At 51.7% G+C, this 14,365-nt stretch overlaps 1 protein-coding gene across 2 annotated transcripts in view; it reads right to left on the reverse strand.

The window, feature by feature from the left end:
- Positions 1–13,837, reverse strand: part of LOC307078912 (collagen alpha-1(XX) chain-like) — a 32,668-nt gene extending 18,831 nt beyond the window's left edge. The window contains exons 1-13 of one of the 2 annotated variants that reach the window (XM_079740931.1): positions 13,720–13,837; positions 11,150–11,264; positions 9,518–9,622; positions 9,134–9,277; positions 7,336–7,548; positions 6,078–6,224; positions 4,528–4,695; positions 4,105–4,224; positions 3,639–3,803; positions 2,392–2,550; positions 1,552–1,736; positions 885–1,014; positions 1–84 (exon numbers count right to left, since the gene is read on the reverse strand). The exon at positions 1–84 is cut by the window's left edge and continues 62 nt beyond it. In XM_079740931.1, the coding sequence (XP_079597057.1) occupies positions 1–84; positions 885–1,014; positions 1,552–1,736; positions 2,392–2,550; positions 3,639–3,803; positions 4,105–4,224; positions 4,528–4,695; positions 6,078–6,224; positions 7,336–7,548; positions 9,134–9,277; positions 9,518–9,622; positions 11,150–11,207 (1,678 nt within the window). In that variant the 5' untranslated portion in view covers positions 11,208–11,264; positions 13,720–13,837. Of the gene's footprint in view, positions 85–884; positions 1,015–1,551; positions 1,737–2,391; positions 2,551–3,638; positions 3,804–4,104; positions 4,225–4,527; positions 4,696–6,077; positions 6,225–7,317; positions 7,549–9,133; positions 9,278–9,517; positions 9,623–11,149; positions 11,265–13,719 lie in introns of both variants that reach the window. The other variant, XM_079740930.1, reaches the window with a different exon arrangement.
- Between the last annotated feature and the right edge of the window lie 528 nt (positions 13,838–14,365).

Here is a 14,365-nt window from a genome sequence, read left to right on the forward strand (position 1 = left end):
CCCCCGGGGCGGACCCCCAGCGGACCCCCAGGCTGCTGGGGGACGAGGGGGACACCTGCAGGTCAGACGGCCGCACCAGGGTCTCTGGGCGAGAGACAGTCACACACAGGCAGAGGGGGAGAGAGAGAGAGAGAGAGAGAGAAAGAGAGAGACATTGACATTTAATAATTTAAACTTAGCTATATAAAAAAGTAAGATGTACAGGTATTACAGGTTTTCCAGATGAGTAAGAGCTACAGGTGTTACAGGTGAGTCAGAGCTACAGATGAGTCAGATGAAATGGTGTTACAGGTGAGTAAGAGCTACAGTTGTTATAGGTGAGTCAGAGCTACAGGTGAGTCAGAGCTACAGGTGTTCCAGGTGAGTCAGAGCTACAGGTGAGTCAGAGCTACAGGTGTTATAGGTGAGTCAGAGCTACAGGTGAGTCAGAGCTACAGGTGTTCCAGGTGAGTCAGAGCTACAGGTGATACAGATGAAATGGTGTTAAAGGTGAGTCAGAGCTACAGGTGTTCCAGGTGAGTCAGAGCTACAGGTGATACAGATGAAATGGTGTTAAAGGTGAGTCAGAGCTACAGGTGTTCCAGGTGAGTCAGAGCTACAGGTGATACAGTTGAAATGGTGTTACAGGTGAGTCAGAGCTACAGGTGTTACAGGTGAATCAGAGCTACAGGTGTTACAGGTGAGTCAGAGCTACAGGTGAGTCAGAGCTACAGGTGATACAGTTGAAATGGTGTTCCAGGTGAGTCAGAGCTACAGGTGAGTCAGAGCTACAGGTGTTCCAGGTGAGTCAGAGCTACAGGTGATACAGTTGAAATGCTGTTACAGGTGAGTCAGTGCTAAAGGTGTTCCAGGTGTTCCAGGTGATTTGGTGTTCCAGGTGTTACCGGTGGTGACAGTTCCACGGAGAGGCAGGCCCACGTTCTCTTTGAACACGGGGAAGATGGAGATGTGGTATAGGGTCTGGGAGGACAGACTTCCTAGGAGAACCGTTGTCGTTGAACCATTCACCACCACCTAGACACACACACACACACACACACACACACACACACACACACACACACACACACACACACACACTTGAGTTAACCATGGACCTATGGCTTCATGATGCATACATAATTTCTGAGGATAACTCTCTTATTTTTCAAACAGGGTTAATAACCAAACATGAACATGAACCACGCCCACCACAACCCATCCACCAATCACCACACAACCCATCAACCAATCACCACACAACCCATCAACCAACCATCACAACCAATCAGCCAATCACCACACAACCCATCAACCAACCATCACAACCCATCAATCATTCACCACACAACCCATCCACCAATCCCCACACAACCCATCCATCAATCACCACACAACCCATCAACCAATCACCACACAACCCATCAACCAATCACCACACAACCCATCAACCAATCACCACACAACCCATGCCAGACCCAGACCCAGACCCGGACCCAGACCCATCCCAGAGCCAGACCCAGACCCAGACCCAGACCCAGACCCAGACCCAGACCCAGGGGGCCAGCTCACCTCCTGCGGGGACTGGCCCTCGGCGCTGTGGTAGACAACGCGGTACTGGAGCACGGGCCGGCCCAGTCCGGTGGGGCCGGACCAGTGGAGCCGGACATCGCGGGACCCCAGCTCTGAGAACCGCAGGTCGGTGGGGCTGGGGTCGGACTGGACCGGGTCCGGCGTTGGGGGCCCGCGCTCCGGTCCTGCACGCAAAGCAAGCAGCCAATCACAAAACACTTCCTGGTGGGTGGATACTGGTGGAGTCCATCATATCTCTGGTTCTTTATGAGTATTACTTTCTAGGACTCTAGAAATCTGAAGAATCAGCTCAGTATCTACATATCCGAGATTAACGGTTAACCACAATATACAAATCATGATCCTGAGATTCTTCAAATAATACATAATATGAGTTAAACAAATGTATTGCATGTTGTACGTCCTGCCACTTAATGTACACATTTATTGTATATTGTACGTCCTTGCACTAAAAAATAGTACTAAGTACTGTGTAGCATCTTATCCTAGCTATCTTTGTTGTTAAAGGGGAATGGTTTAACCAAGTGATTGTTAGTGCTTGGCACTTGGTTCTATGAACATCCTTACTGTACCGACAGCGAAATATTGTTGTTTCACTTTCTTCTGACAAATGTACTTATTGTAAGTCCATTTGGAAAGAAGCGTCTGCTGAACACCCTGAATGTAAATGTGAATGTAATCTGGAGTGAATTCCACGAATACTCTGAAGTGAACCATAAGTGTGGAGTTTGTCTCCCCCTAGTGGTGATGCTGAGTCATGACACCCATAACCGCGGGCCCCAGGTGCGTGCCTGAGAGCGGGAGTGCGGCTGGTCTTACGTCTGGCGGCGTGGCGGTCGGCGATGCGTCCGCAGAGGATGTGGACCAGGCGGGGCACCAGCTTGCTGAGCAGGTGGAAGTGGTGGACGGAGTAGACGTTCAGCTCCACCGGGGGCGACGCCACCTGACGGAGCTCCGCCTCGTCTGCGTTCTTCACACCTGGGGGGGGGGGGGGGGGGCAAGCTCTCGTCAGGCCGGCGCTCGGCAAACACTATGGGGGAGGGGGGGAGAGGGAGGGAAGGAGATGGGGGAGGGAGGGGGGAAGGAGACCTGGGAGGGAGGGAGGGGGAGATGGAGGGAGGGAGGGAGGGAGGGAAGGAGACGGGGAGGGAAGGAGGGAAGGAAGGAGATGGCGGGAGGGAGGGAGGGAGGGAAGGAGACATAAGAGGGAAGGAGATGGAGGAAGGAGGCGGGGGAGGATAAGGGAGGGAGGGGGAGGGAGGGAGGGCTCCAGGGCATCTTGTGTTCAAAAGGACAACATACCAACAGCTCTGTGGATCAAGGGTTAACAGAAAACATCAGGGGGGCCGAAACAGAAAACATCCCTCAACCTGCCTGAGGACCACGGCCCACTCGGGTTTTGAGTTTCCCCACGTTTATCTTTTCCAATTTCCATACATTTTCCGCAGTATTGCTGTCTGCGCAATCCCTAGCCAGCGCCTCAAAACATGGACGGGTTCTGATGACTTGCGTGACGAGAGCCCTAGCCTCAGCCCATTGGTGCATTTCTGACGGAAAATCCATATGTTGTTTCCTTTTAGTCATCTAAAGCGGTGTTTCGTATTCCTTGTACTGTCTAGCCACCCTACCTTTCCCCAGTGTCATCTTAATGTTAACCTTCCTAATTGGGTAAACCGTCCACAAGGGAGAAGGCATCCCCTTATGCACTCTTCTGATTGATAAGAACACAGGCCACTCTGTGTCTTGGGTAAACATGACCTGATTTGATTATTTACATTGAAATGTGGGGAGGATGTGAAACGGTTTAAATAGCTTTGTCGACCTGTGTTGTGGACTCACTCTGCTAGAGGACGCTAATGTTTGCATACATTAAAATATGTTCATTGTCTCAAACTATTGTGTGCTTTTTGCATTTAGAAGTCTCATCTGTCCTAGACGCAGTTCTCTCTTAAAGAAATTGCCACAACACATTCCTTTGGTTCCTTCTGTTGTTTCTCTGTTTGGTGCAGGAATGTGTACAGGATGTGACATCGCAAGACGTGACATCACAGGGCGTGACCTCTGACCTATGCCGATGATCTCCACGCCGGCGGCCTTCAGCCGGTTGCCGGCAGTGACGGCGTCGTCCTGTGATTTGCCGTCGGTGAGCAGGATCAGGAAGACTGGCGTGTCCGGCCGGGCCCCTGACTCCGCCCCCAGGGTCTCATCCATCACGTGGAGCAGGGCCTGGCCTGGGGTCAGGGGTCAAAGGGGTCATGCAAGGTGAAGTTCACACACACACACACACACACACACAAACACACACACACACATACATAAATAAATAGCGCACACACATGCGCACACAAACATACACACATTTGCAAAAACACACACACACACACACACACAGTGCACGCACACACACTGCAAACACAAGCCTGCACAAAGACACACACATACATAGTGCACGCACGCACACATATACGCAGCACACACACACACACACGCACACACACACACACACACACACACACACACACACACACATACCTGTGAAGGTGTTTCCTCCCTTGTATCTGAAGCTGCGGATGGCCTCTATCAGGTCCTCTTTGTTGGTGAAGTTGTTGAGCTGCCACTCGGTCCGAGGGTCTGAGCTGTACTGGGTGAGGGCTGGCACACACACACACACACACACGCACGCACACACACACACGCACGCACGCACGCACACACACACACGCACACACATGCACACACACACACATACGCACACACACACAAAAGCACGCACACCCACACACACACACACGCACATGCGCACACGCACACACACACACACACACACACACACACACACACACACACACACATACACATACATTTCTGTTAATTTAAGTATCCTTTTTATGTGGTCATAAATCCTTGTGACAGCCCAGGATGGTAGCCCCGCCCCCTGCCCCGCCCCCTTATCACCAAAGCGGACGTGATTGGCTCCGATGCGGAAGCGGCTGGCCACGCCCTCCAGGAACTCGCGGACGCGCCTGAAGTCGGTTCTGCCGATGCTCCAGGAGCCATCCACCACCAGCACCACCTCCGCAGGGGCCTCCGCCTCACAGTCCACCGGGGCCCGCGGGGAGCCGCCTGCACACACACACACACACACACGGTTACAAATACAACACACACACACACACACACGGTTACAAATACAACACACACACACACACACACGGTTACAAATACAACACACACACACACACGGTTACAAATACAACACATACACACACACACACACACAGTTACAAATACAACACACACACACACACACGCACACACACAGTCACAAATACAACACACACACACGCACACACACACACACGGTTGCACATACAACACACACACACACACACGGTTACAAATACAACACACACACACACACACGGTTACAAATACAACACATACACACACACACACACACACAGTTACAAATACAACACACACACAAACACACACACACGGTTACAAATACAACACAAACACACACACACGGTTACAAATACAACACATACACACACACACACCAAACACACACACACACGTACGCTTACAAATACAACACATACACACAAACACACACACACACACACAGACACGGTTACAAATACAACACAAACACACACACACACAAACACGGTCACAGATACAACACACATCTCCGTGCCTGTTTATATGTACACCACCTAACGAGCAAGCGAGATAGAGAGAGAGAGAGAATGAGGATAAGAGAGAGAGAGTAAGCGTGTGCCCTGTGGGCACGCAGGAGCTCCTGTTATTATCCATCCCTCTCCAGCCTTCAGTTAACCACCTGAAACCCCCCATTAGCGCTAACAGGAAGCGGCTAACAGCTAGCTTCCCGCTGGAGGGCTTCAGCGTTGAGCTCTGATGAGGGGGACGGGGGAATTAGACTGGAATGCTTGGAGGAAGCGTGAAGACTCCCTGAAACATTGTGTAGAACTAGATCTGGCTTCCTTTCTCCTGATCCGGGACAGCTAAAAGGCGCGACATGTCTTCAGGTAAAACAGCATGTCAGTGTGGTAATTGCAGGTTTGCAGGAGGAAGTGGAGGTGTAGTTTAATGGCCCACCCCTCCCTACCTGTCATAGGTACAGGTGTTACCTATGACAGTCATGGGATAACCTTTAACAGGTAAGGATAAAGTGTTACCTGTGGTAGGTAGGCTGGATTACCTGTAAGGGTAAGGGTACGTTCTACATGTAACAGGTAAGGATTACAGGTACCTGTAGTAGGTATGGTCGGTTACCTGATCAGGTAAATCTATGTGTTACCTGTAACAGGTAAGGGTACATGTTACCTTTGGTAGGTAGGGTGGTCCTACCTGTAACAGGTTAGGGTACATGTTAACCATTGTAGGTAGGTAGGGTGGGTTACCTGTAACAGGTAAGGGTACATGTTACCTGTAACAGGTAAGGATGCGTGTTACCCGTTGTAGGTAGGGTGGGATACCTGTGGTAGGTTGTGAAGGGGTGGTCTTTCTCGGGTTGTTCTGAGGCTTCTCCCTCCCCTTTGGCCTCTCCTTATCCTTCTTCTTCTTCCTCTTCTCCTTGGGTGTCCTATCTGGGGGAGGGTCTTCGTAGTCCGAGGAGGCGGGGTCTGTGGGAGGGGGGGTGAGCAGCAGAGCGCTGTGAGGCCAACAGGTGTTTACGGTACCGGGTGAGAGCACTAATAGGTGCTCTCATTAGGAGCTAGCACTAACGTAGGACAGCGTTAACGGGGGGTAATGCTAACAGGGGCTAGTGCTAACAGGTGGTAGTGCTAACAGGTGCCATTCCAAGCAGGAGCTAGTGCTAACAGGGGCTATCGCTAACACTGGCAAGTGCTAACAGGGGCTAGTGCTATCATAGGCTAGGGCTAAATGCTAGCTTATAGTGCATCATGGGAGTTTCCTTATTCTGCCATAGCGTGATGGTAGTCATGGAGAGTCCTTGTCAACTAAAAGCCCAATGAACTTTGTTTCGCCACGCCTTGCGAAACGCCCCAGCCTTCCTCTAACCAATGAGGGGAATGAATGCTAACAGGGGCTAGTGCTAACAGGTGGTAGTGCTAACAGGTGCCATTCCAAGCAGGAGCTAGTGCTAACAGGGGCTATCGCTAACACTGGCAAGTGCTAACAGGGGCTAGTGCTATCATAGGCTAGGGCTAAATGCTAGCTTATAGTGCATCATGGGAGTTTCCTTATTCTGCCATAGCGTGATGGTAGTCATGGAGAGTCCTTGTCAACTAAAAGCCCAATGAACTTTGTTTCGCCACGCCTTGCGAAACGCCCCAGCCTTCCTCTAACCAAAATGTATCCACAGTATGAAAAATCTTTTAAAGGAACTACTAAATAATGACCCAAACCCTGTCACTACCATGACCGTCCTATGCTGCTACGCTTCCTTTGACATTAAGGGCAAATAGCAGACGCTATTATCCAAAGCGACGTACAACTGTTAACGCACACAATCACACACCGACGGCGGGGACAACCACACACACAAGCTGGCGCCAGCCAGCTGGTTAGGCGCAGTTAGGGGGAGGTGTCTCGCTCAGGGACACCTCAACAGCTAGGAGGAGCCGGAGATCGAACTAGCAACCTTGTGGGTACCAGCTCTCCCTCCTTAGCTAAGCCGACCCCACTCCCAAAATGGAGGCGGTCATTGCGGTCATGTGACGTCTGGCCGAGCGAATGACGAAATGACGTTACCTGTAGAGTCTGTCTTACCAGCGACGGTGGCGCTGGTGGTGGTGGTACTGGTAGTAGTGGTGGGCAGGGGTCGGGTTGGGCTGGGCGTGTCTTGGTACAAAACGGTTGGCACCCCCAGCAGGGCGTCTGTGACATCATCGAGGTCACCTGACCCCGAGCCAATCGGCGACAGCCTCCTCTTCCCGTCGCGACCTCCGCTACGCAGTAGCTCCTCCTCCCTCAGGCCAGATACTGTAGGGGGGCGGGGTCATACTGGGAATTTATACACTGCTTTGTTACCCAATCAGAGGCTTTACACTGTATGACTCCCATTAAACTGTGCACGCACACACACGCACACACACAAACACAGTTAACACACATAAACGCACACACACACAAACACAAAGACACACACACACACACACACACACACACACACACACACTGCCAGTGGTGTTGACTATGCAAGGCGAAATAAGTAATTTCAGGTGGTAAGTTTGGATCCAATTAAGATAAGAGGCAGGTGCTGTTTGGAGACGCTCCAGCCACCCAGAACCTGTCTGAACCGGCCAGGCCATAACTCTCCACCAGCCAGAGCTGCTCCCTGAAACCTCCGTGAGCTGTGTGTCTTTCAGGGGTGAGGACCTTCAGGACGGACACAGCGTCTAGAGGGACCTCCATCAGGACCGTCAGACTAATGGAACGTCGTCCAAAACCAGGGACTGGGGAGCCACATCAGGAGAGCCCCAGAGCGGTGACTCCCCAGGCCACTGGTGGGAGGAGGTGGGAGGAGGAGTACGCACTAAGGAGATGTTCCAAGAGACTGGAACAATGTAAAACTGAGGAGGAGGAGGAGGAGGAGGGGAAACAGGGAAGGGTGGGGGGTGGGCTTTGGAGATAAATCAAGTTTCCGAGACTCCCATCATTCCTGAGTGACAGCAGCATTCCTGGTGTGTGTGTGTGTGTGTGTGTGCGTGTGTGTGTGTGTGTGTCTGAGCGGGAATGTTTGTGTTTGTGTGTCACAAGGTGAGTGGATCACCTGTCCGGACAGAACTACAGACACTGGCTGTGGGGTCGGGGTTAAATAGTTGAGGTGGAGCCTGGCTGAAGAGGTGGGGTTAGATGCTTGGGGGTGGAGCCTTGCTGTGGGGGTGGGGTTAGATGGTTGGGGTGGAGCCTGGATGAGGGGGTGGGGTTAGATGGTTGGGGTGGAGCCTGGATGACGGGGTGGTGTTAGGGCTTGTGAGTTTGGGGTTGAGCCTTTAAATCCCGTGTTCCTCAGCTTCTAGGCTGCTTGGCAGTGATCCGTCGTGATGAAATTAGAACACCAGGAGAGACATCAAAACCATGGGCGTTATCAACACCTGCCGATTCAGAGGCCACCTCAGGGCCAGCAGATGAGCCAGCTTATCAGATGATACATACAGTATGTATCCCAAAATAAGCTGTAGAGCAATCAGGGAACAGGGTTTACTGGCTGAGCTCCAGGAGATATTGACACCTACTCAGAAGATTCTCCTGTTGCACCATCATCTGGAGGAGGAGGGAGGGAGAGAGAGAGGGATAGGGGGAGGGAGGGGGAAAGGGAGGGAGAGAGAGAGAGAGGCAGGGAGGGAGGGATGGAGAGAGGGAGACAGGGAGGCAGGGAGGGAGGGAGAGAGAGGGAGACAGGGAGGGAGGGAGGGAGGGAGCGAGAGGGAGACAGGGAGGGAGTGAGAGAGAGGGAGACAGGGAGGGAGCGAGAGGGAGACAGGGAGGGAGGGAGAGAGAGGGAGACAGGGAGGGAGGGAGGGAGGGAGGGAGCGAGAGGGAGACAGGGAGGCAGGCGTCTTACTGGTGAAGCGTCTCTTGGCCAGCAGCCTCTCGGCCGTGCCGTTGAGCAGCAGGACCTGCAGGCTGTACTCCTGGGCCGGGTCGAGCCCTGCCACCGTGGCCCGCCCCCGCGTGGTGGTCAGCATCAGTTCCGGCTGGGGCACGTCTGCACGCCGCCGCGGCAACGCACACAGCAACAACAACAACAACAACAACCACAACCGCAACCACAATAATGAGGACAAGGAAGTACAACGAACAACAAAGGACCACGGCAAAACAACAGAGGCAAACAAGGACGACCCGCTGGTGGTCTGTGTCCTGTGTGTGTTGGAGTCTGGGGTGGGGGGGCCCGGAGACCAGGGGGACCAGACACCAGCGGGTCTGGTACCCAGGTCAGACTCACCTGCGATGGGCTTGACTCGGACCTTGTAGCCCTGAACGGGGCCGTCAGCCTCCCTCCATTTCATCTGCAGCCGGTCCTCCGACAGAACAGTGAGCTTCAGACGACCTGCGCACACACACACACGCACGCACACACACACACACACACACACACACACACACAGACACACACAGGCATACACCCACACACACACGCACACACACACATCTAAATGTATTAAATGATAAAGGAACATTGTGCGTTTATTTACGTGTGTTTGTGTGATCTGTTCCCGTCCACAGACATCCATCCCAAAAGTAGGTCTCACATCTCCTCCCTGTCCCTCCATAACTCCCTTCCCCACATCTCCCCCTCCATCACTCCCACTCTCCTCTCTCCCCCTGCATGTCTCCCTCCTCTCTCCCTCCCTCTCCTCCCTCTCCCCTGTCTCTTTCCAGATGGGGAGCAGTGTGACCTTTGACCCTGAGCTCAGACCCTCCTGTTGTTCGGAGCTCATCTCCATTTCTTCCAGCGTGTTTTTTTTACTTTCCCTCTAACAAGCGTGTCTTTCTCTCCCCCGTCGTCTCCCCTCAAAGAGTGTTCTGTTGGGGTCTTCCTGCCCGGGTCCGAGGGGGACAGGAAGTGGGGCGGGGTCAGAGGTCAGGGTCCCAGTGTACCGGAGGTTTAAAGGGACTTTATATGGAAGGGGGGGGATGGGGGAAGGACACCGCTACTGTGGTCACCAGGATACCACCACAACTCGGTGTGTGTGTGTGTGTGTGTGTGTGTGTGTGTGTGTGTGTGTGTGTCGGTGTCGGTGTGTGCGTCAGTGTGCCTGTGTGTGTGTGCAGGAATGTGTGTGTGTGTGTGTGTGTTTATATGTATGCATGCAAGTGTACACGTGCATTGCCGTATTGGTGTGTGTGTGTGTGTGTGTGTGTATGCGCTTATGCATGTGTGTAAGTGTGTGTGCGTGTGCATGCGCGTGTGTGTGCGGGGTTACTGTATGAGGGCTCCTGGCATGGGATCATACACGGGTCAGGGCCCTCTCCACTAACAACGGGCCCCCAGCCAGCCGGAGGTGCAGACAGACAGACAGGCAGGCAGACAGACTGACAGAACAACTCTTGTGCGAGCTCTGCATAGCCCGGTCGCCATTTTGTTGTTTAGGTTCCACAAGAACTGCTCATCCAATCACACCATTAAGGGAGCAGAGCTATCAACACAGTGTGGGGTGGGAGGCAGCAGCGGTTTGGGTGGTCCACTCCCAGTCAAAAGGTTCTGGGATCCATCCCGTTCGTAAGGGCGTGGATCTAAAACAAGTAATCACTTGAACCTCTCATTTGGATGAAGGTGTTGGCTCCATGATGGCAGTCAACACAGAACCTCTGAAGATTTAAACTCAGATATGAATCAGATGTGTATTTAATTGGATGAAGACACAGAGCAGTATATCACAGAGCTGCAACATGAGAGGACATGAGGAGGAGGAGGAGGAGGAGGAGGAGGAGGGGGAGGAGGGCTAGGAGGAGGAGGATGAAGGCTAGGAGGAGGAGGAGGGCGAGGAGGAAGAGGAGGAGGGGGGTAGGAGAAGGAGGAGGAAGGCTAGGAAGAGGAATAGGAGGAGGAGGAGGAGAGGGAGGAGGGAGTTACCCTGGGCGTGGACCTCAGAGGTAAGGAGCAGGAGGAACGCGAGCAGACAGCGAGCCATCGGTGAGGAGGATGACGATGAAGATGGAGAGAACACCGAGATGGAGATGAATGAAGCCTGAAAGAAAGACAACCGTCATTAATCTAATGTAGTAATCTGTTGTTGATCAAATGTATTTATCTGTTGTTTAATTTATGTGTTCGTCTGTTTTTAAACTAATGTATCCACCTGCTATGAATCTAATGAATTCACCTGTATCAATCTAATGCGTTCACCTGTTATTAATCTAATGTATTTCATTAGTCTAACTGTCATTCCCAATATGTATTCATCTACCAATTAGTGATCTAATATACTAGTCATTTGTGCATCTGTTTCCTAACAGTTATTCCTGTTCCACAACATAATAGGTATACACAATGCTCAAACGCCTGCTTACCTCTGAATCCCTCTGAATACCTTTAATCCTATTTATTTTACAAAACATCTGGAAAAAGAACTATATCCCCTACTATATCTCGAGCCTCCAAGTGCATCTGTCAGTATGTGGGCACACAGACAGAGGGACATGGGGACATGGGGACAGAGGGAAATAGGGAGGCTGCAGTCTGGTCTCTGTGTGGATGCCATGGTCTACGCTCACTTAAAGAGTTCTGTGGCTCTTCCCACGGGAACCCTTTTATGAGCTGCGTGCAGATGGGTGCCGAGGAGACGCAGGCCAGGTAAATACAGGTGAGAACAGGGAGTCCTGCTCATTACAGGGATGGATAATAACACACAGAGCAGGCACACACACACACACACACACACACACACACACACACACACACACACACACATACCCACACACACACAAACACATACCCACACAAACAAACACATACCCACACACAGACAAACACATACCCGCATGCACACGCACACACACGCACACACACACTCTCTCTCTCTCTCTCTCGCTCTCTCTCTCTCACACACACACACACACTTAAAGAGGTCATAAACGAGCCTAAAGACCAGCTGTTTTTATGAGCACTTCGGTTGTTGAACTTTATTTTGAACTTTATGTTGGCGCACAAATCAGGAATTCAAAAAGGAAGCTATTCTATAAATAACTACATGCCGAAATAGGCCTATTGCCTAAAGGTACACAAGCAGAAGTGGTTCTCCAACGCCCTACAACTCTACGGTTCTACAGCCCACACTTTCTATGGCAAATTAAACTATAAAACAGATTCAACTCCTGCATTAAGTCTGTGACTTCAATGTTATGATGTTTCACGTTTCAAGTGTATTCGTCCTGTGTGTGTAAAATGGACAGTAACAGAAGTCACGAATGATCTGACAATGCTTGAAGCTAGCTCTTATGAGTCACTTTATCACTTCTAGAGTAACGACATGTAGGAAACACGGTCCTAAAAAAAAGCCAGTCAAAAGGGTAACTCGTCTCGTGACTGCGATCCCAAAGCCTCCAGACAACGTGGAACCATAACTCATACTGCCGCGGGCCGTCCTGGCTGGAGAGGTGCGGCGCTCAGGTGAAGTTGTCAGGTGGCCTGCTGAGCTGACTCACATCCACCGCCTCACAGCAGGGGCCTCCGGAATACCGGGACGCACGGAATACCAGGACACACTGACAGCCGTCCAGCGGCAGTCTTGTACCGACAGGTCGACCAGCGCAGTACCCATTTGAATACTGTGCTCTATCTAAGAGCGAGTTTGGGAGGGGACTCGACGCGGTTGGACGTTCACCTGCAGCCCCCACCCCCCACAACGTTGCCCCCCCCCCTTGCCCGCTGATCCGACCGACAAGCCGCAGCTTGTCCCGATTGTTGCTCAGTCAGAGCGGATATTCTATACAAAGTCCTAACGTCAAATCCACATGCCGATGTCCCTGCATCTGGTTTTGACACAGGCGAGGTCAAAGCGATCTCACCTTGAGCAGGTATACAACTGAGCTGACCCCTGAACCCAGACCCGCCTGCCCGGGCAGAAGAGCTGCCTCCTGCATCTGAGCTAGGTTTTACCGTTAGACCACAGCCGTTCCCTGTCAGTCAAGAGGGTCGAGTTCAGCGGTAATGTAGAAATAACAGATATGGTCATTTCTGTGTCATAACGACAATTCATGACTTATGATCCGTGGCTGTATTTTAACCTCTCCCGCACACGCGTGAAGTGGATTAAATGAGTTATATGTACTGCTTCAATAGAGCCCAGACACACAGCCATACCTGTTGGCGCTGTGATCTCACCTGGAAAACATGACACAGGTCCCCCAGGTGTTTGTGATGACATCCGACAAAAATGTGGCATCTGGATTAACGCAAGTCTACGCATTACTCTACGCATCATCAAATACATCTCATAATAACCCCAACTACATTGACCGTTTACGTAATTCCTTGCGGTCGTTCTCTTTAAACTTGATGACCTCGGGTTACGTTCTCCAACAAAAGAGTCCGTTCTAACTATCATCGAACCACTCGTACCTGAGTGTGGGAGCCGGAGGACAAAGTGAAAAGCGAAGCAGAACTATCGATGCGCCATCACACCTGGCCAGGTGAGAACGTACCTGCGTGGGGCTCTGCAGCGAGTGGCAGGGTTCCTTCAGTCCGGCGGAGGGAGGGTGTCCACGGGCATGGGTTCCTCTAGCACTGCCGGTGCTCCTCCATGGAAGCCCTCCTGGTCTCGTAGTGGGAGTGAAACCCGATCCGTCCCAGGAGCCCTCCTGCCCCCCAGCTGGGTGTGGCGCCACTCGGGGAAAGGGAAACAAGAAACTTCTCCGAGTCAAGTTTCTCCCCGGACGTTCGTCTCCTTGGTGGAATATCAATGACCCCTGGCTGTTTGTGTAAATCCCGCCGATAAGAAACGGTACTGGAGAAGATGTTCACTGGTGCGTGTGAAACGCATGTAGACCTTACCATAACCCTAACCAGCGTTATCAGAAAGGCGCAGATGTTTCCAACTGCAGGCATCCGACTACAGCCCCGGGGTTGGGGCCTGTGGTGTGGCAGGTCCGAAATTTTCGGCTCTTTTCGACATTATGCGTCACATCTCTTTTTAACAGTGCGTAGCTGCCTTAGGCGCAACATAAATAAATAACTATGATTGTTTTGGGCTGTTAGATATATTTAACTTTTTTTATATCACTAAATTATAAATTATTTTACTGAAATTGAACAAGAAAAATTAACGATGAAGAACTCGACTGGGGCAGC

Source organism: Pollachius pollachius, assembly GCF_949987615.1.
Source record: "Pollachius pollachius genome assembly, chromosome: 8".
NCBI classification, from domain to species: Eukaryota; Metazoa; Chordata; class Actinopteri; order Gadiformes; family Gadidae; genus Pollachius; species Pollachius pollachius.